Source organism: Prionailurus viverrinus, chromosome A3 (genome assembly GCF_022837055.1).
Source record: "Prionailurus viverrinus isolate Anna chromosome A3, UM_Priviv_1.0, whole genome shotgun sequence".
NCBI classification, from domain to species: Eukaryota; Metazoa; Chordata; class Mammalia; order Carnivora; family Felidae; genus Prionailurus; species Prionailurus viverrinus.
This window is the reverse complement of record NC_062563.1, coordinates 100,190,302-100,215,885: the sequence shown is the minus strand read 5'-3', so window position 1 is coordinate 100,215,885 and position 25,584 is coordinate 100,190,302. Positions and strand designations below refer to the sequence as shown.

General features: G+C 45.6%; 2 protein-coding genes across 9 annotated transcripts; one reads left to right on the top strand and one right to left on the bottom strand.

The window, feature by feature from the left end:
* Positions 1–460: 460 nt before the first annotated feature.
* TMSB10 (thymosin beta 10) lies at positions 461–1,411 on the bottom strand. The gene is made up of 3 exons (XM_047853886.1): positions 1,390–1,411; positions 999–1,113; positions 461–742 (listed from the first exon to the last, which is right to left on the bottom strand). Exons 2-3 carry the CDS (start codon positions 1,096–1,098, stop codon positions 708–710), a joined length of 135 nt encoding a protein of 44 aa, XP_047709842.1. The 5' UTR covers positions 1,099–1,113; positions 1,390–1,411; the 3' UTR covers positions 461–707.
* On the top strand, positions 1,113–13,080 carry LOC125162628 (formin-like protein 20). 8 transcript variants are annotated; one of them, XM_047853879.1, is made up of 6 exons: positions 1,113–1,697; positions 2,932–3,037; positions 3,415–3,505; positions 7,989–8,114; positions 11,165–11,212; positions 12,638–12,807. In XM_047853879.1, the coding sequence occupies exons 1-4, from the start codon at positions 1,361–1,363 to the stop codon at positions 8,061–8,063; spliced, it is 609 nt and encodes a 202-aa protein (XP_047709835.1). In that variant the 5' UTR covers positions 1,113–1,360; the 3' UTR covers positions 8,064–8,114; positions 11,165–11,212; positions 12,638–12,807. The 8 variants fall into 8 exon arrangements, 6 of the variants coding, with proteins under 6 accessions (XP_047709835.1, XP_047709839.1, XP_047709838.1 ...); XM_047853883.1 differs by lacking the exon at positions 12,638–12,807 and adding an exon at positions 6,628–6,701 and having other exon boundaries at positions 11,165–12,610; XM_047853882.1 differs by lacking the exon at positions 12,638–12,807 and adding an exon at positions 6,628–6,701 and having other exon boundaries at positions 7,985–8,114; positions 11,165–12,610.
* Positions 13,081–25,584: the final 12,504 nt, after the last annotated feature.

The window sequence follows — 25,584 nt, the reverse complement described above, 5'->3', positions numbered from 1 at the left end:
TGCCTCCTCTTTTAAGTTCCAAGAAAGCCTCTTGGAGAGTTTGTGACCTCACCCAATTTCCAACATTCCAGATTTAGTCTCTTACCCCTTCTCTTCTCAGACTTTAAATCACTGTTCTCTCTCTGGGTGTGAATCAGAACCGTGAAGAGGCCAGGGAGACAGGGGAACGGTAAAAGCTTATCAAAAATCCTGCTCCCCTGAGAAAGCATTTCCTCAGCTTCCAGAAAGGACAAGGTGAGGTTAGTTTTTACATGGATTGCATTATAAGCACGAGCTAAGCAGCTAACAGTAACGCACAAAATCCCCTGAAGAAGGTAAAGTCAAAATTTAAAATGGTCCCTCCAAACCGGCCCGTTCTGCGACCCCCTCCCGCTCTGCGGCAGCAACTCCTGTGCGTGGGGCTGTGCTGCAGCGACACTGCCCACGAAATTCCCAACGAAGACTCAGACCACGCCAGCCATGCCACGAGGTGTGTTTTATTTTCATTAATCATACAAATAATTTGCTATAATATCCCAGGGCAAACCGGAGAATTTGGCAGTCCGATTGGAGGGGGTCCCCTCAGAGACCCACAGGCCGGTGGCGTCGGCACGGAGTGCCCGGGTTCACAGTGCAGCTTGTCGCTCGTGTCCATCTTGCAGGTGGCTCTTCTTCCTCCACGACTAGGGTGTCTCGAAGATGACGGGGGTGGGGAATCCTTTAGGCTCTTAGGAAATTTCGCTCCGCTTCTCCTGCTCAATGGCTGTGGAGAGCAGGAAGCGGCACTGGCGGAGGACACCTTGCAACCCCCCAGCCGAGGTACCCACGAGGTTTGGGGATTAAGAAAGAGGCTTGGGGCTGGGGAGACGTGCACTTCGTGGAACAGAAAGGGGGCCGGGGCCGCCGGGACCCGGCGCCTTGGCCAGGTGGGGGTGGGGCTGGGTTCGCGGGAAGGGCGGGGTGGGGTGGGGGGGGAACGGGCTGGGGGCCCTCAGACCCGGAGGCGGGGGTGCACTCACTCTCTTTGGTCGGCAGGGTGTTCTTCTCCTGCGTCTCCGTTTTCTTCAGCTTGGCCTTATCGAAGCTGGCGATTTCCCCCATGTCTGGCTTGTCTGCCATTTTCTTAAAGCGATCCTAGTGGGGAAAGCAAGGCGGTTGGCCTGCGGTCGGGGCCCGCGTCCCCTCCGCCTCTCCGCCGACGCCTCTCGACGTGGCACTCTGCCGGGGCGTTCCCGGCAGCCCCAGGCCGAGGATCTGGGCGCGGCCCGCACCCCCCTCCTAGCCCCAGGGCGTGGTCCGCCGGACGGGCGTCCCGTCGGGGAAGGGCGCCTGTTGCGGCCGCGGCGCGCGGGCCAGGTGCACCCACTTCGACCCCACCCGGATGGGGCCCCCGCCCAAGGCAGCGCTCACCGTGGAGTTCCGCCTCGAGCCCGGCGACTGGTGCTCCCACTCGCGTTGCTGCAGCAAGAGACAAAAGAGCGGCGCCCGCCCCTCGCCTTATATATGCCGCGCCCCGCCCCGCCCCTCACCCGCCGCAGCGGGGGCGGTGCTGATAGGCGAGGGGCGGGGGCAGCGCGGGCGGCTCGCTTCCCCGCCGCGCCCTCAGCCCGGGCTGCCTTGGGGGCTGGGCGCGGCACTTCCTGCTCCGGGGCCCCAGCGCCCCGCGCCCCCAGCCCGCGGTGACCCCGCGGTGGAAGCTGTCGGTGCTGCCGGGACGGGTGCTGGGCCCTTGCTTTCCGTTCGGGGCTGCGCTCCCCTCCCCAGGAATCTGCTGCTCCCTTCCAAAATAATGGGCGTGGGGGCCGGCTGGGGGAGGAGTGTGTGGTTGTGTGTGGGGTTGTGTGTGTAGTATGTAGTTGTAGGTGTGGATGTGCAGCGTTGCACGCTGGCTCTGCAGTCATCCCGGCTCGCAGGAGATCCCCCCCCCCCCCCCGCCCCGTCCCTGTGCAGTTCCCACGTCTCATGCCTTTGCCCTCCTCCCCCCTCCCCCAACCTCCCCTCTTCCTCTCCTTGGGGAGGCTGAACCCTTGCATAGACTCGCCCTAAAAGAATCTGAGCCGAGGGTTCCTAGAGATGAAGAGACGGGGGAAACAGGTTTCCACTGCTCTTTGCTCGGATTGGGGGCCGGTTGCCCTCTCGTCGTCGTCTGCGTTCCCTGAGCTGGGAGGCTCTCGCGGGAGTGGTGGCGGGTGTTCCTTAAAGGCTTGTAAGCATTGTCTGAAGGGCGGTGGTGAGAGCAGGCAGTCCGAGAGGGCTCTCTATTCTTTCTCACACCGGGGCTCCAAGAACACTGTGTCCAAGGGTGTGGTTTTCCTCCTTGAAGATAACCTTGAAGATACCCTACAAACGTTCTTATTTTCCATATTAACCCATTATAGGAGAGGTATAATGCGATTGTTCAAATCTTTCTTAGAAAAGTTGTTATTTTCAGTGGTATTATCTAAAGATGTTTAGGTAGTAAGTTCCATAAATTAACAACACGGGGGGGGGGGGGGGAAGCTGGTTGTTGTCTTATTTGTGCAGAACTTTCCTTTTTCAAGTGCCAAGGAGTATTAGCAAGCTCTGTTAACGTGGGATTTGGTGGAAACATCTAAATTCTGTCCACGTCTTCCCTATTTTCTCTGCTTTTCTTGCATTCCCTCAGTGTGTTTGGAAGAGAAGGAAGAGCATTTAGGCTTATGAATTTGATATCCCAAACCCCTTGTGTGGCCTTGGGCAGGTCTTTCCTACTCCTCCATTTCTTCATCTGGAAAACAGCTTTAGCATAAAGCCTAAGTGAGCTAATAGAACAGGCATCAAGTGGAAGCCTAATAGGGGAGCCCCGTGAGACTGCCACACTCATACTTCCTTAGTGTATCAGTCATCTAGCTCTAGAGTATGCTGTGTAACAAACTACCCCAAAACCCAGTGCCTTAAAATATTAATCATTTATTTTTGCTTGTTCATCTACAGGTCAGTCAGCTGCTGCTGGTTTGGACCAGGCTGGGCTTGGTTGCAGGTTGCCAGCTGAATCTAGGTCTGCAGGACCAGGAACTAGCTGGTGCTTATTCTTCTCAAGGTGATGGCAGAGCAGCAAGAGGGTTGTAGCACAAGAGAGTGTAGAAGTGAAGAAGTGCGTGTAAAAGCATATCATGTTACCTCATGTCTGTGAACATCACATTGGCCAAACCCACTGTTAATGGAGTGGAGAATTATATTCTGCCCTTGGTGGGGGAGGGAGGGGCATGGGCATTTCCTGAATAAAAATCCAACTTCGTGGTCAGGGTAGGCAAACAACTGTAGCAAATGGCCCCTATAGTGGCTTAAAGCAATAAGAATTTATATTGCACTCATGTGGCAACACTATACGTTGATGTTTCTGGTCAGGCAGCTTACCTCCATGTAGTGACTCAGGTACTCAGGCTTCTTCTCTCTTGTCACTCTGCCCTCCTCCAGGTCCTGGGAGTTTACTCCGTGCATCCAGGAGATAGGAAAAGAGGAAACAAATACAAGACTGCACTGGAGTTTTTATGGACCAGTCTTAGAGGTAGTTGCCATAATTTCTGCCCTCATCTCATTGGCAGGACTTAGTCACATGGTCTTACCTAACAGCAAGAGAGGCTGAGAAATGTAGTCAAGCTGTGCACCCAGGAGAAAAAGAAGGCAGGTTTGGGCAGACCTGGAGCATACGCTATTAAAGGATCTGCCAAACTTGAGCGTGAAAAAATGCAGACATCCTGAGACATCAACTCTTCATTGGGTCTCACGGGCACTTGATTCCTTTTCAGATGCAATGGCGAGCATTATTTAGGTGTTATCTTATGGGACCCCATCTTTGGTCTGAGCATTTGTCCCAGTTTGGACCCAGGGTGAACTCCAATTCCAATTTTTATTTTCAAAACAAAGGGATCTATTCCTTCTAGATACAGCTATAACACATGTTTCAAACACATCAAGCACACAGGATACCTAAACAAAGGAGCCTACAGGGACTTGCAGATATTCTTTATTCTCAGCTCTGTGGCCCATCTCTAAGAAAATGGGTATCCTCTGTCATTTGTTGCTTAACACTCGTCAAATCTATTAGTTTCATTCAATCCCATGGGTAGTGTTTTTATTTTAATTTTTTAATTTTTATTAAAACTTTTTAAGTTTATTTTGAGAGAGACAAAGAGAGCAAGCAAGGGAGGGGCAGAGAGAGAGAGAGAGAGAGAGAGAGAGAGAGAGAGAGAGAATCCCAAGCAGGCTCCACACTGTCAGCGTGGAGCCTGACCCAGGGCTTGGACTCACAAACCGTGCGATCACGACCTGAGCTGAGACTGAGAGTCAGATGTTTAAAACCGACTGAGCCACCCAGGGGCCCCACTCCCACCATTTCTTGAGAATAGATTGTCCTTTATGACTTTCTTCTAGCAAGTGAAATGTAGCAGGGGTTATGCTTTTTAACTTCTATGGCTAAGACATAAAAGTCCATGGAGATATAAAAGGCCCGACTCTCTCTCAGGATACCTCTGCACTCTGAGAAAACCAAGCACCTACAAGGAAAGGCTGCTTGTAGGCATTCCAGCTACAGCCCCAGCTGAGGTCTGAGCCATCAGCTAGCATCAACCACTAAACAGGCAAACAGATGAGCCTTGAAGCTTTAAATTACCCCAGCCATTGCTGAGTGGAACAAACACAAGTTGTCCCTGGCCAGATTATTACAGTTTTGTGAGCAAAATAAATGTGTAGTTGTTTTAAATCACTGAGTTTCAGGATGTTTTGTTATGCAGCAGTACCGTGAGATGGAAAAATCATAACTTAGTGGTGTCAGGGTCTCAGGTCCCATTTGGGGATTTTTCCTAAGTATCTTCTGCAATACACATATACTTAGTCAGTTGTCATTTATCAAATATCCATGAAGTTTCTAGCAGTGTTCTCTGGATGTGGAAGATACAAAGATGATGAGACTCTTGAGTTACAAGTCTAGTGTAGTAAATGAATCGCTCTAAGTCAATCAACAAGCTCATGCTCATGCCTTGCATTTACTTATGACTTGGGTGTCATTTATGTCTGACAACATTTCAGCCTGCTGCTTGGAACAGATTGTGTACTGTTAACAGATGGTATTGAGAGAGCCGAACCACTCAACTCCAATTACATTTCCATTTTCTTTGTTGAGAAGGATGCTTTGGAAAATGTCGAGCTAATAAGAGGGAGCTAATGGAGTCTTGATGACTGTCAACTGCGGGGTGAGGAGGTGGGGAAGGCAGTGGAGAAAAGCCTTTGGAGATTTGCTGTGGGGCAACATTCCTCAGGCCTGTTCAATTTGACAATTTTTTTTTTTTTTAATTCGGGCTTTGAATGGGGATATAGATAGAATGCTGATCATATTAGGAAGGATGTAGCTCTGTAAACACTAAGGCAAGGGACACCTGGGTGGCTCAGTCGGTTGATTTCTGCTCAGGTCATGTTCTGATAGTTCACGAGTTCGAGCCCCACAGTGTCTTTATGCTGACAACTCAGAGCCTGGAGCCTGCTTTGGATTCTGTGTCTCCCTCTCTTTCTGCCCCCTCCCCCACTCATCCTCTCCCCTTCCACACCCCTCTCTCAAAAATAAATGATCATTAAAACAAAACAAAACACTAAGGCAAGCTGGATCCAGTGGAGATATAGACAAAATAAGATGAGATTAGACCTGATAGGGGCAGATGCGGGGCCTGCTTGGTCTGACCACAAACCCTACAAATACAGACAGACAGATTAATATGATTACCTCTCAAAAGAAGGTGAATTTTGTGGCTGTGTGAATAAGAAGAAAGAGTTCAGTCCAGGTTTCCCTTGACTGCAAGGAAGACATTCACTTCTGCCTCAGGGCCTTTGCCCTTGTTGGGATCCTCATGTGAGATGCTGTTTTTACTCTAAGTATTCACACTGTGCACCTTATTTCACTTAGAACGTTGTTTAACTGTCCTCCTCTCCGAGAACTTTCCTTGACCATCCATATAGAGTAATACCCCTGACATTCTCTTGACCTTTACCTTGTTTCATCTTTCTTCATAGAATCCATCTCTACCAAATGTGTTATATATTCACTTTTTTGTTTGTTGTCTCTCCCCCATACTAAGAAATTGAAGACCTCATCTATCTGGTTTACTACTGCATCCCCAGCACCAAATGCAATGCCCTGACACCTTAAGTGCTCAATCAGTGTTCTTTGAACAATACATAAAATTCTTTTTTTTTTAAATTTTTTTTTAACGTTTATTCATTTTTGAGAGAGACGGGGAGACAGAGTGTGAGCAGGGGAGGGGCAGAGAGAGAGAGAGAGAGGGAGACACAGAATCTGAAGCAGGCTCCAGGCTCTGAGCTGTCAGCATAGAACCCGATGGGTGGCTGGAACTCACGAACTGTGAGATCATGACTAGAGCCGAAGTCGGACGCTTAACCGACTGAGCCACCCAGACGCCCCAATGAACGATACATAAAATTCTTAATCAAGATGAAATAAGCTATTCTGAGTGAGATGATGAGTTCCCTGTCATTGGAGGCATTCAATGAGAAGTGGCTAGCCAAGTATGTGGACTATTATAGAGATGGTTCAGACCTTGGGCTGGAGTAGGCTCGCAGTCAAGCAAATCTACTTCTCCCTACATGACCTTTCTGGTCCTTTTCTTGCTGTTATTTCAGTTGTGAAACATCCTCCTTTTGGGTACCAGTTTTGCCAGCCTGGAGAATAGCTGCACGAGTCTCGCACAAAGGAGGTATGGGAAGCAAGGAAATCAGGAGGTGATCTCTGTATTTTCCATGCCATCAAAAGGCTGTTTCTCTTTGTAGGTCATGGAATTTAAGGGCCTGTCTGAGATAAAATTGTGAAGAATGTAAAGTGGGCCTTTGAGGTTCAGCTCTGTAGATTGTTCTGCTCTGTAGATGTGTGGATGAACCCCTAAATAAAGCTTGACAGCTGCTTAGCTCACCCAGGTGGCTAACAGCCAGAGTGCAAGTGCGAATAGTATGGCTCCAGTTTTCATTTCTGGTGCTAGAATAGCAGTGATGATGGCAACTAACATTATTGAGTGGCTGTCGTGTTCCAAGCCTTGTGCTAAGGACTTTTACAGGTATCATCTCACTTAATCCTGTTTTGATCATTTCTGCTTTACAGCAGAGGATCTTTGACTTGGGCAACGTCACACAGCAGGTAATTAGTGTTGTTGAAATTTGAACCCAGGTCTGGCTGATTCCGAACCCTGAGCTCTTACCCATGGCACTTTTTGTTTTAATCTCTTTTTTTTTTTAAACGTTTATTTATTTTTGAGACAGAGAGAGACAGAACATGAACGGGGGAAGGTCAGAGAGAGAGGGAGACACAGAATCGGAAACAGGCTCCAGGCTCTGAGCTGTCAGCACAGAGCCTGATGCGGGGCTCAAACTCATGGAGTGCGAGATCATGACCTGAGCCGAAGTCGGACGCTTAACCGACTGAGCCACCCAGGCGCCCCTTACCCATGGCACTTTTGCCTTGATCTTGCAGCGGTGTTTGCAAACCAGCAGTCTGGATCCCGCTGGCATATGTATTTTGTTTGGTCGCATTAAATTTCACATGGGAAGATTTCCACTTTAAGATGTAGATCTTCTCATGGCAGCATTGTGATTAACAGCTGCACCCTTGAAATGGGGCATGTTGTCTTCACTTTACTGATTCTCTACCAGTCCCTAATGTCTTCCCTGAATGGAGACCAGTGTCAGTTGTCGTTTATCCTATCTGTACAGGTGTTTTGCTCCCAGTGGAGAAATATTTCTTGTTCCCAGGCCTCTCTCTATGGAAGTCAGCCTTTAAGATGGTCCCCAGTGATCCTGCCTTTTGTTCCCACCCTTGTAAAGTCCTCTCCTCTATTGTACCAGGATGGGTCTGTGTGACCAATGTTATACGGCAGAGGAGATAGTTAAGTTATGAGTTAGACTGAAGTTGAGTTATAAAAGACTATAATTTCCATTTTGGTGCCTGGCTTTCTCTTTCTTTCTCTTGGGTCTCTCGTTCTGGGGGAAGCCAGCTGCCATGTTGTGAGCAGTTCTACAGAGAGGACCACGAAGTGAGGGAGTGCCAGTCTGTGGCCAACAGCCAGTGAGGAGCTGAGGCGATCAACAAGCGAGTTTGGAAGCAAGTCCTCTGGCCCCAGGTGAGTCTTCAGATGGCTGCAGCTCTGGGTGACAATTTGACTGTAACTTTCTGGGACACCCTGAGCCAGAACCTCCCAGCCAAGCCATTCCCAGAAACTGTGAGATAGTAAGTGTTTGCTGTTTTATGCTGCCAGGGTTAGGAATAATTTGTTAGTCAGCAAGAGACAAACTCATTCACTATCAAAAGTGGGGAGAACAGATAGATCAAGAGTACCATGTAGTTAAAAAAATTAAGAAAGAGCTTATTTGTCTGTGGAAGTAAAGAATATTTATATCATTAGGAAGCCTGCCATAGTAAGAACTATGGTATATGGGAAGGATGAGACAGTCTTCATGAGCCAGGCCGATTTTACTTCCTCACGTGCTCTACCTGGCCCCTTTAGGTCTTTAAGTCTTCCAAGCTTGCCATAAAGCAACGGTTTTCAAATTGTTTTTGACCTTGATGACTGACTCCCTCCCCAAGAAGTGCATTAAGTACATTTCACACTGTGATATGGTATTCACATGAGCGCACACAAATGAAACAGAAGTTCTCTAGAACAATATTCACTTTCACTATGAGTGATATATTCTAAGCTTCTCTGTTGTATTCATTTTCGTTTTTTAAAGCATTTTCATTTGGAAATAATTATAGACTCATGGAAAGTTGCAAAGATGGTACAACTGAGGTCCCCTGTGTATTCAATGGTAACATCGTGTATGACTATAGTGCAGCATCAAAACCAGGCAACTGACAATGGTGCAATCTGCAGACCTTTCTAGATTTCACCAGTTTATTATGTGCAGTGTGTGTGTGTGTGTGTGTATTTCTCTGCAATTTTATCACACGTACAGAGTTGTACAACCACTACAATCCAGATACAGACGTATTCCATCACCACAAAGGGAAATCCCTTGTGCTACACCTTTATAGGGTCACCTACCCCCACTCTTCCCCGACTCATAGCCCCTGGCAAACACAATCTGTCCTCTGTCTCTAAAATTTTGTCTTTTGAGATTGGCTTTTCTCACTGAGCACGAGGCCCTTGGGATCCATTCAAGTTGTGGAATGTACCACTAGTTCAGTCCTTATTATTTCTGAGTGGTATTCCGTGGCATGAATGTACCACTTACTGAAGGCCATTTGGCTGTTTGCAGTTTTCAGCTATTAAAAATAACACTGCTGTGAACATTTGTGTACATTTTTTGGTGCGTGTGGACATAAGTTTTCATTTCTCTTGGATAATGTCTAGGGAAGTGTTTGCTGGGTCATAGGGTAAGTGCATTTTAGTTTTGTAAGAAATTGCTCAGGCGCCTGCATGGCTCAGTCAGTTGAGCATCAGACTCTTGATTTCAGGTCAGGTCATGATCCCAGGGTTGTGGAATCAAGTCCCGTGTTGGGCTCTGCGCTGAGGATGAAGCCTGCTTGGGATTCTCTCTCTGTCTCCCTCTGCCCCTCTTCCTCAGCCCCTCTCCCCTGCTCTCTCTTTCTCTCTAAGGAAAGAAAGAAAGAAAGAAAGAAAGAAAGAAAGAAAGAGAAATAGCCTAGAAACTTTCAGAGTGCTGATATCATTTTATATTCCCACTAACAATTTATAGGAAATTCAGTTTCTTAGCATTCTTACCAGTATTTGGTACTGCCACTATTTTTAATTTTAGCTGTTCTAATAGGCATGGAGTTATTTCATCAAGGTTTTTTCTTTTTAAGTTTTATTTATTTAAGCAATCTCTGCACCCAACATGGGGCTCAAACTCATGACCCCAAGATCAAGAGTCGCATGCTCTTCTGATTGAGCCAGCCAGGTGCCCCTCATCAAGGTTTTAATTTGCATTTCCCTAATGGCCACTGGTGTCGAACTATTCCTTTTTATTTTATTATTTCATTAAAAATATGACTGTGACCTACTAACTTGATTTTATCATCCGCTAACTGGTTGTGTCCAGCAGTTCAAACTCTGCTGTAGGGGGATAATTTCAATCAGTGGCTTAGCGTCCATTATTCTCAAATCATCTCTTTAACTTCTAAATTCTCCTTTAGAGAGAATTTAAGGAGAATTTAGAACATCTCCTTCTCAGATGTTCCTGAAATTTTATGTTTAACCTAGATGTCTTCTGGTGTCTGAAAAAGATCTAGATAAGAATGATTCCAACTCCTGTCTGATGCTTTCCCATGGTTTCTCTGAATTTTCTTATGGTTATTTCTGGTCTCTGAATTTTTGTGTCTCCACAGTGATCCCATCCAAACAGGGCCAGCCCTTGGCTTTCATTTCTTTCTTCAAAGCAACTGTAAAAATAAGGCTGGTCTGTGCAGTACAATTTTTACCAAAGGTTTGTGGGTGAAGGAGAGGGACGAACCTATATTTTTAATGGTATATATATATATGTTATATATAAATGGTATATATATATATATATATATATATATATATATATAAATGTTTATTTATTTTCAAGAGAGAGAGAGGTAGAGACAGAGAGCAAGCAGGGCAGGGGCAGAGAGAGAGGGAGACACAGAATCTAAAGCAGGCTCCAGGCTCTGAGCTGTCAACACAGGGCCCGACGCGGAGCTTGAACCCCTGAACCGCAGGATCATGACCTGAGCCAAAGTTAGATGCTCAGCCAAATGAGCCACCTAGGCACCCCTTTGTTGATATATTCTGAATCCTGAAAGCCCTTTTGGTACATTGGGGTCTTTTTCTAGTTAGCTGGTCACTCACACTGTCTCACTGTCTCCTCATTTCCATTTTCTGATTCCCTCCTTCCTCTTTAGTCTTTCAATTGAGAAATACCAAAGTCCCTTCTTTCTTTCCAGTGGAACAGTGTACTTGTTCTTTGCTACCCTGGTTGTTGCTGAAAGGAAATTTTTGGGTCTCCGTTTCTACTCCATGCAACTGATGGAAATATTTCCCCAAAGATAGTTCCTTCCTCAGTGGGATTTTGGTGTTAGTTATTAAGATAATACCACTTGTCTCTTTTGGCAGGATAATCTATCCTCTGTGTTTTTCTTTCTTTTAAATGCTAAAGAAGTTTTTTTTTTTTCTTTTTTCTTTTCCCTCCCTGCTTGGTATAGATCTCAGTGGAAAGCCTTGAGGTCCTGGATTTTGCCTGCCACCGATCTGTGCGTGAAGTTTGCTCTGTGCACCAGTGCTTGTTAATGTGTTCAATCCTTTATTGTCTACACCTTTTGTCTTAGTCATGAGGGCTGACATGACAGAATGCTATAGACTGAGTAGCTTATAAACAATAGAAATTTATCTCTCACTATTCTGGAGGTGCGACAGTCCAAGCTGCTGGCAGGTTCAGTGTCTAGTCAGGATGTGTTACCTGCTTCCTAAACGGCCATCTTATCACTGTGTCCTCACCTAGTAGAAGGGGAAAGGCAGCTCTCTGGGGTCTCTTTTATATGGACATGAATCCCATTCATGAGGGCCCCACCTTCATGACCTGATCACCTCCCAAAGGCCCACCTCCTAATACCATCATCTTGGAGATGAGGACCCAAACATTCAGCCTATGGCACCAGTGTTCCACGTTGATAAAACTCTTCGAAGAGTCACTCTGATGCGAGAAAATTATACCTAAGAACAAATGAGGCTTTGTTCCTTAGGTTGTGAATTTTTCATCTCTAGGGCATGGTATTAGATAATGAGGAGGTATGGGTCACACATGGGGTTAGGAAATGATGAATAGAAGGATTACAGAGAAAATAAGAACATGTATTCTTATTTCTTCATTAAGTCCATCGAGATTTGTCTGAGTATCTGTGCTGAGTATCTGTGATATAGAGACGAGTAAGCTGTGGTTCCTGTCCTAAGGATCATACAGTCTAGTGGACGACACGGATTTGAAAGAAACCTAAAATGTTGGTGGAATCAAATAGAGCCAGTGTAAGAGTAACGACTGCGGACGCCATGGAGCAGGGATCGGCCGTCCCTGTCAAGCGCTGTCGGATTTCTAGCCAACAGAAATCGTGACTCTCATACCTGGATGTCGTTTTAAACCACTGAGTTTTGGGGGATGATTTGTTATGTAGAGCAAACTGGGGCACACGGTGAAAATCTCTCTCCCCGCCCCCAAGCCCCAAATCTCCCATTTCCTTCCTTGGGAGCAATCCCTGCTACTGGTCTTTTGTGCACTCTTTCAGAGATGCTGGCATTACATATGTGCGCACACATATTCTTTTATTTTCACAAAAGATAATGTATTATCACACGGGATGTTGATTTGGGGGTTACAAATGAATTTTAACAAGTAAGTGAATTCTCCAATAGGGAATCCATGAGAAATGAAGATTGGCTGTTTTCATTAAAAGTATCAGTTAAATTTTAAAATGTTAAGATGTTCATATATATTTTAAACGATATTTTCTCTTAAAATATTATCTAGTATTCGAAAGTGAAGTACAAATAATTATTAATGAATTTCAAAATTGTAAGCCAGCATTATTTTTTATTTTATTTTATTTTATTTTATTTTATTTTATTTTATTTTATTTTATTTTATTTTATTTTATTTTATTTTAATTTTATTTCATTTTAAGTAGGCTCCATGCCCAATGTGGGGCTTGAACTCATGACCCTGAGATCAAGAGTTGGATGCTCTACTGACTGAACAAGACAGGAGCCCCAAACCAGCATTATTTAAAAATAAAATATTTAATTAAACTATTGGCTATGCAGTTAAATGTGATGAATAAATTTTATAAAATTTAAAGTGTCTTCAATGTCTATCTTGTGAACAATATAGAGAATCTGTATATTGCTTCATATATGTTATCTACGTATGTGCAGGTATAAGAATAATATGAGCTATTTACTAATTGTGAAATATTTCTCAGCTGCCATACAATGCACTTGTTGGGAACACTGTGCTAATTTGTGAGTAATTCCTGTAGCTACCGGAATTTCGGCGCTAGCTTTTGGAGCCACAGACTGGAACAGGAAAAGGAGTGAGAAAATGGGCGCTTGGTACTACTGGAAATCCTGGTTTTATAAGAATCTGTGAGAGAAAAGGTTTGAGTGACAGAAGCGCTGAGGTAAGTGGTTCTGTCTCCCCAGTCATCCCTAAACTCAGAAGCATCTCATCGTTGGTGCTGGCAGCAACACAGCCTAGAAACTTCTCTGGCGTTGAGGTATAGTCACCCTTTGCCTTCAGAATACAGAGGAAGCCTGTGCCCAGGTCTGCATGGTGTTCGTGTGTGCAGGGGGGGTCGTCTAGAGTGCCAGCCCCTCTTGCCTGGGTGTATGGAAGGGACACCTATAAGCAATGCTGCAAATGAATTCAAACAAAATCTGTGCAAGTGTCTGTGTGGGATAAATTCTGACTGTTTCTTTGTAGTTTTTGACCAATTTTCATTCATTTCTGACTTCTTTTTAGTTTGCATAATTTCCAGAAAACTGGCCCCTTCTTGCATACTACAGTTTTTATCTTCCTCTTTCAAGAATATGCAAAATTGCCATTTCCTTTCTGGTTAATTTGCTCATTTCAGAATTCATATTCTTTTTCTGTCTCCTTTATGCCATGTGTTGCTCTTTGGCTTGGAGCCAGATTACTAAGCTTCCCCCAATCAAGCCTTATAAAGAGACAATTACAAGCTCACTGGGGAAGGAGCAATAATTTATAACCGGCAAGTAGAAAGAAAGGTTTAACTTCCTGTCACTGCACCTCTGGAAAGGATGGTGGCGGATGTGTGCTTTCATGCAACCCCCCTCTTCTCTAATGAAAGTGAAGACATTTTTCTGAAGCACCTCACATGGCACATAGGGTCAGGAGACCTGGGTCCAAGCACTGGCACCATTCCCTACCAGCCCTGGGCCTTTGGACAGTCACATGGCTTCTCTGAACTTCAATTTCCTCGTCTAAGAAATGGAGATAGTAATTGAGCTGTCACGAGGATCTGTGAGATCAAGTAGCTGAAAGCATTTTGTAGGTGAGATGTATTGTGTGCAGGGGAGTGGTTCAACTACTTTGGTTTCTTTTTATAATTTCCCTGCACCATGCTAATTACCTCTCTGTAGTATTTTCTGAGCTAGTTCTATTGTTATCATGCCATGCTCCCCAATAAATGCTCCTGAGCTGAATACTAATGCTTCAAAAAGGATTTCTGGAAATGTTGAAGGACAGGGTCATCTTGAAGGGACGGTGATAACGGATGGAGGAAAATGCCAGTTCTGAAATTAAGATCAGATGATGTCTGGAACTGATTGGAAAATGTTTGCCAGGAAGTTAGGGGAGGTTCCCACAGATGAAAGTTGGGACTGGGACTTCCCCACTCTATTGGCTGCCATAACAAAATGCTGCATACCACGGACTGGGTGGCTTAAACAACAGAAATTTATTTTCTCGCAGTTCCAGACCTGGGCAAATTCAAGACATGGGCAGGTTTGCTTTCTTCTCTCTCCTTGGCTTGCAGATGGCCGCTTTCTCACTGTCTCCTTACATGGTGCATGCACATCCTGTCTCTCGGTGTGGTCATATTTCCTCTTCTTAAAGGGACACCAGTCAGACTGGAATAGGTCTCCACCCTAAGAGCCTGATTTTAACGTAATCATCTCTTTAAAGGCCGTTTCTCCAAATACAACTATATTCTGAGGTATGGGGGTTGGTGACATATGAAACTTGAGGAGACACAATTCAGCCCATAACGCTCATCAACATTTAACTCACACGTCAGTACAGGTGCTGAGTTTAGCCCATTGCGTTCTTGTCCCCAAAGCATGTACCAATACTTTTGACCAGTCGAGTGAACCAGGGAGCTTTCAGCTGGGAGTCCGAGTTGCACTTGACATGGCTCGTTCATTCATGTGCTCATGTGTTTATTCAACAAGCATCTCCTGGGTGCCTGTCAGGTGCTGAGTGCCAGGCCAGATGCCAGGGATTCCAGGGCATCCTGACACTTGACCGTGAGCTGTTTATGGTCTGTAAGGGGAAATAGACACATAAATAGATGTGATGCTGTGTGATGGGTATAACAGGACAAGTCTACACCACATTCAATTTTGGGATAGGGTGATCCACATGGCTGTGGACATTTGAGCTGAGTGTGTAATGCCATGAAGAATAATAGCTGACATTCATGGGATCTTTATCTTGACTGCGTGGCGGGCTAGGTGCTATATGCTTTACTTGGGTTATCTCAACAATAGTAATTTCAACCACAACTACAGCCGGGTTGTTGAGCCATTATAACCCCGGGAGCAAGTATTATTGCCTTAATTTTACTGACGATGAAACGAAGGCCTGGGGACCTTGTTATGGACTGAATGTTTGTGTCCCTGAAAAATACATATATGAGAGCCCTAACTCCCAGTGTGATGGTATTAGGAGGTGGGGCCTTTAGGAGGTAATTAGGTTTAGATGATGTCATGGGGGGGGGGGGAGACTGTCATGATGGGATTAGCGCTCTTATAAAATGAGGAAGAGAGAGGAGGGCTGTCTCACTTCCTCTCCACATGTGCCATGAGGAAAGGCCATGTGAGTGCACAGTGAGAAGGTGCTCCAAGCCTGGTCTACAAACCAGGAAGAGGGCCCTCACCAAAAGCTGAAACTGCTGGCACCTTGATCTCGGATTTTCCAGCCTCTAGGATTGTGAGAAATAAATGTCTATGGTTTAAACCACCCAGTCAGTGGTGCTTTATTGTAGCCGCCCAAGCTGATGAAGACAGAACTAAAAGAACTTGCTCAAGGTCTTATGGTCCTAAGCGGCAGAGATGGGGTTAGAGGCTACATTGGTGTAAATCTCAGCAGAAGCAAGGCAGGGAGGAACAAGGAAGAAGCAAAGAGGGACAATAGGGGGTGTCCTGCCTTAGCCCCTCTGTGCCTCTGCATCCTTATCTGTAAAATGGGACGACAACAATAGTACACACGTCTTAGGAATGCAAAGTGCTTAAAACAGCACCCGGCACGTAGCGAAGGCCAGGCATGTGTTTGCTCTTATCACATTGTTGATGGATTTCACAGATGCAGGGAGGTTAGTTAGGAGATTGTTACTATGATCCAGGTAAGAAGAGATAATGAGGGTCGGAGTCAGAGTGGCAGTGGGGAGAAGAAGCTGAAAAATTTGAGAGTTAATCACCGTAGACAATAAGCAGTTGGTGGATATGATGATATGATGTAGTGGGTGACAGAGAGAGGTCTCCAGCTGGCTTGGGTGACATTGTGACATTGGCAGAAATAACTAACACTATGTGCTAGGCTCTGTGCTAAATGTTCCTCCCTATGTATCCAGAACCTCACCCAGTTTGATTATTTTTTCATAACATTTATCAAACCACCGGGCATATGTGTGTGTGTGTGTGTGTGTGTGTGTATAGTATAGTTTACAGTATGTACTATATATTTATGTAGTATAATAAATAGCTGGGCACTGTAGCCTAGCCAAGATGACACATCAAAAAAGTCATCACAGAGACCTACCAGCTTGGCTTTAGAGAGCACACAGTCCTTATGACTTGCTCACAGAGTTTAAGGCGTCCAGGAATCTCCCTTGAATCCCAGGACAAATATAGAAGTTTTCTGAGAGGTTGGCTGATAAGTTTGCAGGGGTGAGGGTGTCACCACAGTACGGGTGAACTGGCCCTATGAAGACGATCCCAGGGAAGGCTGCCCAAGCCAGAGATGTAAGGAAAGTGGAAGTCAGATCTTAGTTAATCTGCAAAGTCAGGAAGATCAGCCAAAAAACAGACCCTGAATTACACCAGCAGCCGGTGCTTCATGGGCAGGGCCAGGTTAGCTTCTGGGTCTGGGGTCTCCTTGGGAGAGAAGGAAAGAGAACGAACCCCCAAAGACTAAGAGTTTCTCCCAGAGGGGTTGCATGAGGCCCTGGGAGACGTTGAGCAAGAAGAGACCAAGTTCCCTTTAATGTGCTGGAGTGGGAGCCCAAGTACTCCCAGAGAAATAGAGAAGGCTGTACCCCTGCCCCCATGGGGGTTGTATATTCCCTGGACACATACAATGGAGAAGTCTGTCCCATTTTTTTGTCTTTCTTCTGTCCCAATGTCAGTACATTTTTTGTGAATGGGCCATGGTAACCATCACAGCCTCAATATGGTGACCCTTGGGTGACAGTGTTAACTGTGCTCTTTTAGATTGCACGTCACTGGGACTTCCTTAAAGGAAGGGGGGTGTTTTGGGTTGCGTTTCCAGGGAAGCAGACTCTGAGCTGATTTCACGTGCAGGATATTTATTAAGGAATGCCCTAGGATGAACTCCTATGGAGGGGGGAGGAAGGAAGTAAGATGGGCAGAGCGAGAAGTCAAGCTTGGACAGCCTCAGTAACCCCAACACCCTAGGGGGCCTCTGGAACTATAGTTGTCCCAAGATGGACTGAGATGGCCTTCAGAAGGGCAAGGTGGTTCTCTGAGCCTGAGACAATACTGAAGGCCTGGCACCTGTCTGTCGACAGTGCCCTAGCCAGCTGGGGCAGTAAGGAGGATGTGGGCAGTGCCTCTCAGTGTCCATCACAGGGGATTTAGAGTAAGAATACCTTCGGGCTGGAAGTCGACTACTGCCAGCAGCCCTCAGGAAGTCTGAGTTTCTGCTCCACTCCCCGCACCCCCCACCCCTGACTTTTATGACACATGTGCTTCCCTCTTATCTACTGTCTGCTTCCTCTGTGGGTCTGGCCTGCTCTCTCCTGGGCATCACCTGTACCGCCCTTAGCATGTTCTTCTGATGAAGTTCTGGAAGAGTTACTCACGTTGACGTAGGACTGTAATTCCCAAACTCTTCCCTGGAACGCTGGTTCTGGAAATGTTATTGTGTCTTTCAAAAGCTGGGTGATACCTATATGCAGGTTCATTGTCCTCCCTTCTTTTGTGTATGTTAAAAAGAAAAAGAAATCTCCTTAATAGAAAATGTAAATGAGCCTATCTCCTTAAAGAAAATGTTAGCTGGTAATGAGAGGAGGAGGTATAAGGAAGTGGGTGAAAGTCTGGATTCTGAAGTTAGAATGTGCGAGTTTGAATCCAGCCCCTAGTGCACGTATGACCTCGGCAAGTGACTTAGCCTCCCTGGGCTGAGCTCTGATTTCCCAGCAAGTGCCGTGAGCAGGCTGGCCCCTGATAGTTGGGGGCGTTGAGTGTCTGGCATATCCATGGCAGTTATTTTATGGGAAAATATCAAGCATGAAGCCCAACATATATTTTTCTTTTTTAAGGAAAGTTTTTATTTAAATTCCAGTGAGTTAACATACAGTGTAATATTAGTTTTGGGTGTACAGCATAGCGATTCGACGCTTCTGCACATCTCACGGTGCTCATCACAAGTGCGCTCCTTAATTCCCATCACTCATTTCTCCCACCCCCAGCCCCCTTTGGTAACTATCTGTTTGTTCTTGAAGTCTGCTTCTTGATTGCCGCTCTCTCTTTTTTCCCTTTGCTCATTTGTTTTGCTTCTTAAACTCCACATATGAGTGAAATCATATGGTATTTGTCTTTTTCTGACTGATTTTGCATAGCATTATACTCTCTAGCTCCATCCACATCATTGCAAATGGTAAGATTTCGTTCCTTTATACGGCCGAGTAATATTCCTTATTGTATATATATGGCAAATATTCTTTTTCCACTCATCCGTTGATGGACACTTGGGTTGTTTCCATCATTTGGCTATTGCAGAGAATGCTGCTATAAACATCAGGGTGTGTGTATCCCTTTGAATCAGTGGTTTTTAAAAAAACGTTCATTTATTTTTGAAAGAGAGTGAGTGGAGAGGGGCAGAGAGAGAGGGAGACAGAGAATCCCAAGCAGACTCTGCACTGACAGCCCCTATGTGGGGCTTGACCTCATGAACTATGAGATCATGACCTGAGCCCAAATCAGGAGTCAGATGCTGAACAGATTAAGCCCCCCACGTGCCCCTGAATTGGTGTGTTTTTTTTTTTATTCTTTGGGTAAATACCTAGCAGTATAATTGTTAGATCGTAGGGTAGTTCTATTTTTAACTTTTTGAGGAACCTCCATACTGTTTTCCCCAGTGGCTGCACCAATTTGCATTCCCATCAACAGTGTAAGAGGGTTCCCCTTTCTCCACATCCTTGACAACACCTGTTGTTTTGTGTTGTTGATTTTAGCCAAAATGTATTTTTAAAAAGTTGCGCATGTATGTATACAAGGACCAACTGGAAAAAATAATTTTAGTGATGCCTCATTTCTGGGAGAATATAAAATACATTTTTCTCTGTAGGCCTAGATCTTCTTGGAGTAAGTGTGTGCATGCACATTTGGTGAAAAGCTGCTCTTGGGCTAGAATTTCTGGGCCCACAAGGAGGTGCCACAGGGACCTTAGGAAGAAAGAAAGCAGATCTCTGACCCTCTGGCCAGGGTGGCTTATGGCGTGCTGGTGGGAGGGGATCTGGGCCGAGATTCTCCCTTACTGAGGCTACTGACGTTAGTCTGTGAGGCCAGGCCCCATATGAATTGCCATTCATGTGGCAAAAAGAACTTACTATCCCAAAAAACAACAGCCCTCTGGCAAGGAATGAAAGAAGCAGAAACGGAGATGCCTCCCCACTCGGTCATAAAAGTATCAGTTGCCAGATGCCAGGGCGGCATTCCAAAGGCCGGTGGGGTTTCAGGGGCCAGATGGGGGTCACAGCAGACAGTCAGCGGAGAGATGGTGGCTGGGGCTGCTGGCTGCGCATTGCATCTCTCAGAGACCGGCCAGGCCAGCAGCACTCTGGGCCACTGCTCCTAACAAACAGATTGGAAGAACAAGAATGATAATCCTGATGGTTTCGTCAGCACTGATTTTCTTCACTGCATTATTCTCTGAATGTTCATTAAAAAAATGGCATTTGGGGGGCACCTGGGTGACTTAGTCAGTTAAGCGTCTGACTCTTGATTTCGGCTCAGGTCATGGTCTCACGGTTCATGAGATCAAGCCCCGCATGGGGCTCTGCACTAACAGCATGGAGCCTGCTTGGGATTCTCACTCTGCCCCCCTCTCTGCCTCTCCCTCTCCCTCTCTCTCTCTCAAAATAAGTAAATAAACATTTTTAAAAAATGGCATTTGGCCATGCTCTGAAGAGCTGGGTAGCTGGTAGGAAGAAGGAATAGATTGTTGGGTTTGGAGTGCAAGGCACACTCTCAACTGAGCTAGTCAGAGAATACGTCCTCAGGAGGCATTCAGTTAAAAAAAAAATCATGACATTAAAGACATTATAGAAGTTGTGATTTTTGTTAAAAAAATTAGCAATAGGGGGTGCTTGGGTGGCTCAGTTGATTAAGCATCGGACTTCAGCTCAGGTCATGATCTCACTGCTCTTGAGTTCAAGCCCCGCAGGGCCCCTGCTTGGGATCCCCTGCCCCACTTTCTCCCTGCGCCTCCCTGGCTTGCGTGCTCCCTCTCTCTCTCTCTCAAAAATAAATAAACATTAAAAACATCAGCAACACAGAAGCATGATGAGTAAAAACTAGAGACCCTCTTTCCTTCCCTCCCCCACCCACACCAATCCCACTCTCTCCCTAGAGAAGTTGTCAGTTTGGTGTGTGTTCTTCCATTCCAGAACATAAAAGTGTGCCTTATTCCTTCAACTGGGCATGTATCTTTACATTACAAGGATTGTTTGATATTTTTCACTGTGATAGTGCTTCAGTGAACCTAGCTTGGTGATTCCCAAACTGTGGTGTGTGTGTGTGTGTGTGTGTGTGTGTGTGTGTGTGTGTGTGTGTTTTCACATATGTGTCAATATTTCCTTGGGACAGATACCTACAGTGGAATTTCTAGATCAAAGGGCATGCACATTTTAAATGTTGCCAAACTGTGTTACAAAAAGGTTTTATTTACATTCCTACTGCATATTGCCATGCCTTTATTGTTGTCAGTTTGAGAGGTAAAAATTGCACCTAGTTGTTTTAGTTTCCTTTATTAAAAGGATATTTATTCTATTTTTTAAATTGTGGTGAAATATACCTAACATTTACCATTTTAATCATTTTAAGTGTACAGTTCGGTGGCATTAAGTATATTCACACTGTTGTGCAACCAACATCAGTATCCTTCTCCAGAATTAATTTGCTTTTATTGGATTAGCTAGTGAGGATCTTTTTGTTTATGGACTAGTATACTGTTCCTTCTCTTTGCTTGTCCTGTTTTCTCCTTCCCCCCCTTCCCTTTGTTTCTTTTGCCTTTTTATGATCTTTGCAGATTTTCTAACTAGGTTGATGTCCTTTTTTTTCTTTTTAAAACTTAAGAGCTTTCCTGTATTATGAGTATTATCTATCTTCAGCTTTATATTTCTGGCTTGGCTCCTCATATATTATATTGGTTTCAATTTTTACGACATCTCTGCAAGATAAGTATTATTATTCCCATTTTGCAGATGAAGAAGCTGAAGTTTAGAGAGGTCATGTGACTTTCCTAAGGTGACATAGCTAATAAGTGGCAGGGATGAGATGAGCTGGCTCTGTCTTGCTTTTCCACAGTCTCAGGCCAAAGGGAAACTACCTGAGGCATTAAGACTCTGATGGTGTCTGGGAAGGCCGGGGAATCTCAGGGAGACTTCAGGGGGAGGCTGGGAGGATCTAGAAGCTGGCGTTGCTGAGCATGGAGGAAACCAGAGAGAGGATCCTCTCTTCCCCTGTTGTTCTTGCTGCATGAAGGGCCATCAGAACACTTCTGGCGTTTGGGTCCGTGCGTGTTCAGTCCCCCCTTATTACTGTGGCTACAGAGCAAAGGCCAGAGGGTGTGGTCTGGTCTTTTCTGGGCACTAATTCCCCACAGTTTCTTGTTCCTCCTCTCTCCCACGTCCAATCAACCACCAAACTGGGTGGGTTTCACTTCCTCAGTGTCACTTCTCTTTGTCCCCTGCCAGAACCAAGCCCAGGTCCCATCGTGCCTCCTAACGGGTCTTACCATTTGTACCCTGGCTCCCTCCAGCTCTCCTCCGTGCTGAAACGTACATTTGATTGTGTAACTCCTCTGCTTAACATGCTTGCACGGCTCACTGCTGACAGTGTGGGGTCTGCTTGGGATTCCCTCTCTCTCTCTCTCTCTCTCAAAATAAACAAACTTTAAAATGCTTGGATGGCTCTGTAGTGCCTCTCAGTCAGGCACCGAACTCCTCAGCCCAGCTCACAAATTCTTTACCTTCTGGCCCCTGCTCATCTCTCCCTTTCCCACCCTTTTCTGCTTGGGTCTCTGTGTCAATCAGACTAAATTCTGTGAACTTAGCTAACTCTCTCTTGTGCCTCAGGGACTTTGCCTATACTGTTTCCTCTTCTGAACTGTGGAATGCTGTTCCCTAACTCATGCTCAGATTTTACGTCTCTGTTTAGACAACATTCCACTGGGAAACCCTCCCTGGAATGATGGGCTCGGTTATGGGCTGTGCAGTTGTACACATCTTACCGCCTTGTGATATTCTTTTTGTCAGCCGTCTGTTGATCCTGACTGCATACAAGAATTACCAGAGCTGCTTTTAAAATGCTGGTGCTGGGCCACATGCCCCTGAGATTCCAAGTTAACTAACCACCAATGGGGCCTGGGCTTCGGTTGTTTTAAAAGTTCCCCAGGTGATTCTAGTGTGCAACCAGGGGTAAGAACAGGGCCGCCTAGGAACCTCCACAGGCCCAGGTGTCCTCTCTGTTGTAGTCATCTTTCTAAACTCCTCACTGGGCCCTGGGTGGCTCAGGTACTTAGTAAGTGTGTTGAATAAATGAATGTAGCAGTTTCTCTAGAAGGGATGCAGGAATCAGTAAGGACAAAAAATGACACATACCAAACGTCTATTGGATAGCAAGTTACTGCTTTTAGTGTTTCCAGAGAACAATCAGCAACCTGTCCTAGAAAAACTCCTCAGTTGGGGCACCGAGGTATCTCAGTTGGTTGGGCCTCTGACTCTTGGTTTTGGCTCAAGTTGTGATCTTGTGGTTGGTGGGATCGAGGCCCAAGTCGGGCTCTAAGCTGACAGAATGGAGCCTGCTTGGGATTCTCTTTCTCCTTCTCTCTCTGCCCCTCCCCACCCCCCAAAAGTAAATAAACAAACCTTAAAAAAAATAAAAATAAATAAAAACTCCCTGATCATTCAGGTCATTTTTAAAAACGTGCACACACACTTTTGTTTACTTTAGAATCACAGTAAAAATTACACATTTAGTCACGTGTGTGATTGGTTCCCCTTTGGAAGTCTCTCTTCCCCAGGCCTCCTTGAAGCCAAATGCTACACTATCAGAGGCCCCAAAACCCACCTCTGAAAGATTGATGTGTAATTGTAATTTCATGAAAAATTTCTTGAAATTTTCATTACTTATGAATAGTAAAATACAATAAAAATTCCCCGGTCAACATCTCTGCTGTGTTTCTCTTTTCTCTGCCCGGGAGTCTTCTGCAGTTTCCTTGTCTCCAGTTTCTTCTTCTTTCTTCCTTCTCTGAAAAAAAACAAATTCTCATGGACATCCAACAATTCAGCTTTTTCTCTCTGCTTGCATGATCTGGGTCAGGAGGAAGCCAGAAGCCAGCTGAACAGTGACCAGAGGCTAGCTCCGTCACTCTCCTCAGTTCATGCTGTTACGTGCTTTCTGTCAGGAATCATTCACACAGGCAGCGGTTTTGCACCAGGCTCCCAGGAGCAAGGTACCGTTCACCTCAGCGCAGCCTTACCCATGTGGCATGTGGGGAGGGGGATGGGCAGGAGAGCAGGCACAGGCGAAGAGAGTAAAAACGTGTCAACATAAGGAGAACTTCTCTCCATGCAAGGTCTGATGTAAGACCATTGGAAACAGAAGGGATGGCTTGGGGGCTGGCCAAAGTCGCCCCAAGTAGACAGACAGGTATCAGTGCCAAAAGCCAAAGGCCACCAGGGACACACCTGAAGGTGAATTAGATGGACTCACTGCTCTTTGCAGAGAGGAAGAGCTCATACCTTGGGGCATCTCAGTGAGAAGGTACTGGGAGGGCTTGTTTTACAGTTTGACTCGTTTCCTTAGATGATTTGGGGGAAGGTTCAAGGAAGCAGGGCTTAGCTCTGGGTTGGGTGTTCTGAGGAATTGGGTCTCATTCCGATTGGGCATCTCTATTAACTTGCTCGGGTTACCATAACAAAATACCACAGACTCGGTGGCTTAGACAACAGAAATTTATTTTTTCGCAGGTCTGGAGGCCTGGAGGTTCAAAATCAAGGTGTCAATGAATGTGTTTTCTCTTGAGCCTCTTTCCTTGGTTGGTAGAGGGCTGCCTTCTTGCTGTGTCCTCACATGTTTGTCCCTCCGTGCCTCAGTGCTCTTGGTGTCCCTGTTGTGTGTCTAAATTTCCTCCTTTTACAGAGACAGCAGTCAGATCAGAGTTGGGCCTATAGTAATAGCCTCTTTTTAACTTAATCACTTCTTTAAAGACCCTATCTCCACATATAGTCACATTATGGGACGCCTGGGTGGTTCAGATGGTTAAGCCTGTCCTGATCTCATGGTATGCAGGTTTGAGCCCCGTGTCGGGCTCCGTGCTGACAGCTCAGAACCTGGAGCCTGCTTCACATTCCGTGTCTCCCTCTCTCTCTGCCCCTCCCCTGCTCATCCTCTATCTCTGTTTCTCAAAAGTGAATAAACCTTAAGAAAAAAACAACAACAAACAGTCACATTCTGAGGTACCAGGGTATGGGCTTCAACATCTGATTTTTTGGGGGAGCCACAATTCAGCCTGTAATGATACATTCAAATATCTTCAAATATCTTGTCTATATGGTAGGGGAAATAATAAAGGCTAAAGTAGGGATTTGTGAAGAAGGAGCAGTCACTCATTAGCCAGGATATGAGGATGTCTGGTCCCTTTTGTGGTTTGGACCAGGTTCATGTTTTGTCTGTGTTGAGACATGATTATGGAGTCATCTGGATTTTGTCTTCATTATAGTCATAGAGTGGCCTTGTCCAATGTTGATCTACTACAAAATTGTTTACGTTCAATGGGAGAACACCACGGCCTGGCTGTGGATAGTGTCAGCTTGTAACAACACCAAGGTGACACCCATCGAGCTAGACCACTCCCTGCTGTCAGGGGAGGTTTCTTCTTGCCCGTTATCTAGGTACACACAGTGTACTTGCTAAGCAAAGGCAGCTGTGGGGTAATTGCTACCCTTTCCCGCCAGAAATTCTGGTGCCAATACTGGGTGACCAAGAGAGAGTGGCAAAACTCTGGTCCCCTTTTGGGCAGGTATGGGGCCCGAAGACGTGAAAGTGCAGGAAGTAGGTCTTCTGTTGCTCACTTTGAGCACACCCTCTGATGGTGTAGACTCTGTTGGAATACCTGAGTATTCCTTGGCGCTCTATTTTACTTGGTGTGTTAGTTTTCTTTTCTCCTCTCTTTTCTTTCTTTCTTTCTTTCTTTCTTTCTTTCTTTCTTTCTTGCTTGCTTGCTTTCTTGCTTTCTTGCTTTCTTGCTTTCTTGCTTTCTTGCTTTCTTTTTTAATGTTTTGTTTATTTTTGAGAGAGCTCCAGCCAGGAGGGGGAGGGGGACAGAGGATCTGAAGCTGGCTCCACGCTGACAGCAGCAAACCCAATG

What these genes read in the sequence shown, in the direction of transcription:
- TMSB10 (XM_047853886.1), bottom strand. Translation starts at nt 1,098, where the DNA reads ATGGCAGACAAGCCAGACATGGGGGAAATCGCCAGCTTCGATAAGGCC. An exon ending in CACCCTGCCGACCAAAGAGA is followed by an intron (nt 743 to 998) that starts GTGAGTGCACCC and finishes TGCTCTCCACAG; the next exon opens with CCATTGAGCAGGAGAAGCGG.
- LOC125162628 (XM_047853880.1), top strand. Translation starts at nt 1,361, where the DNA reads ATGGGGCCCCCGCCCAAGGCAGCGCTCACCGTGGAGTTCCGCCTCGAG. An exon ending in TGTCGGTGCTGCCGGGACGG is followed by an intron (nt 1,698 to 2,931) that starts GTGCTGGGCCCT and finishes GTTCATCTACAG; the next exon opens with GTCAGTCAGCTGCTGCTGGT. An exon ending in TGGTGCTTATTCTTCTCAAG is followed by an intron (nt 3,038 to 3,414) that starts GTGATGGCAGAG and finishes GCCCTCCTCCAG; the next exon opens with GTCCTGGGAGTTTACTCCGT.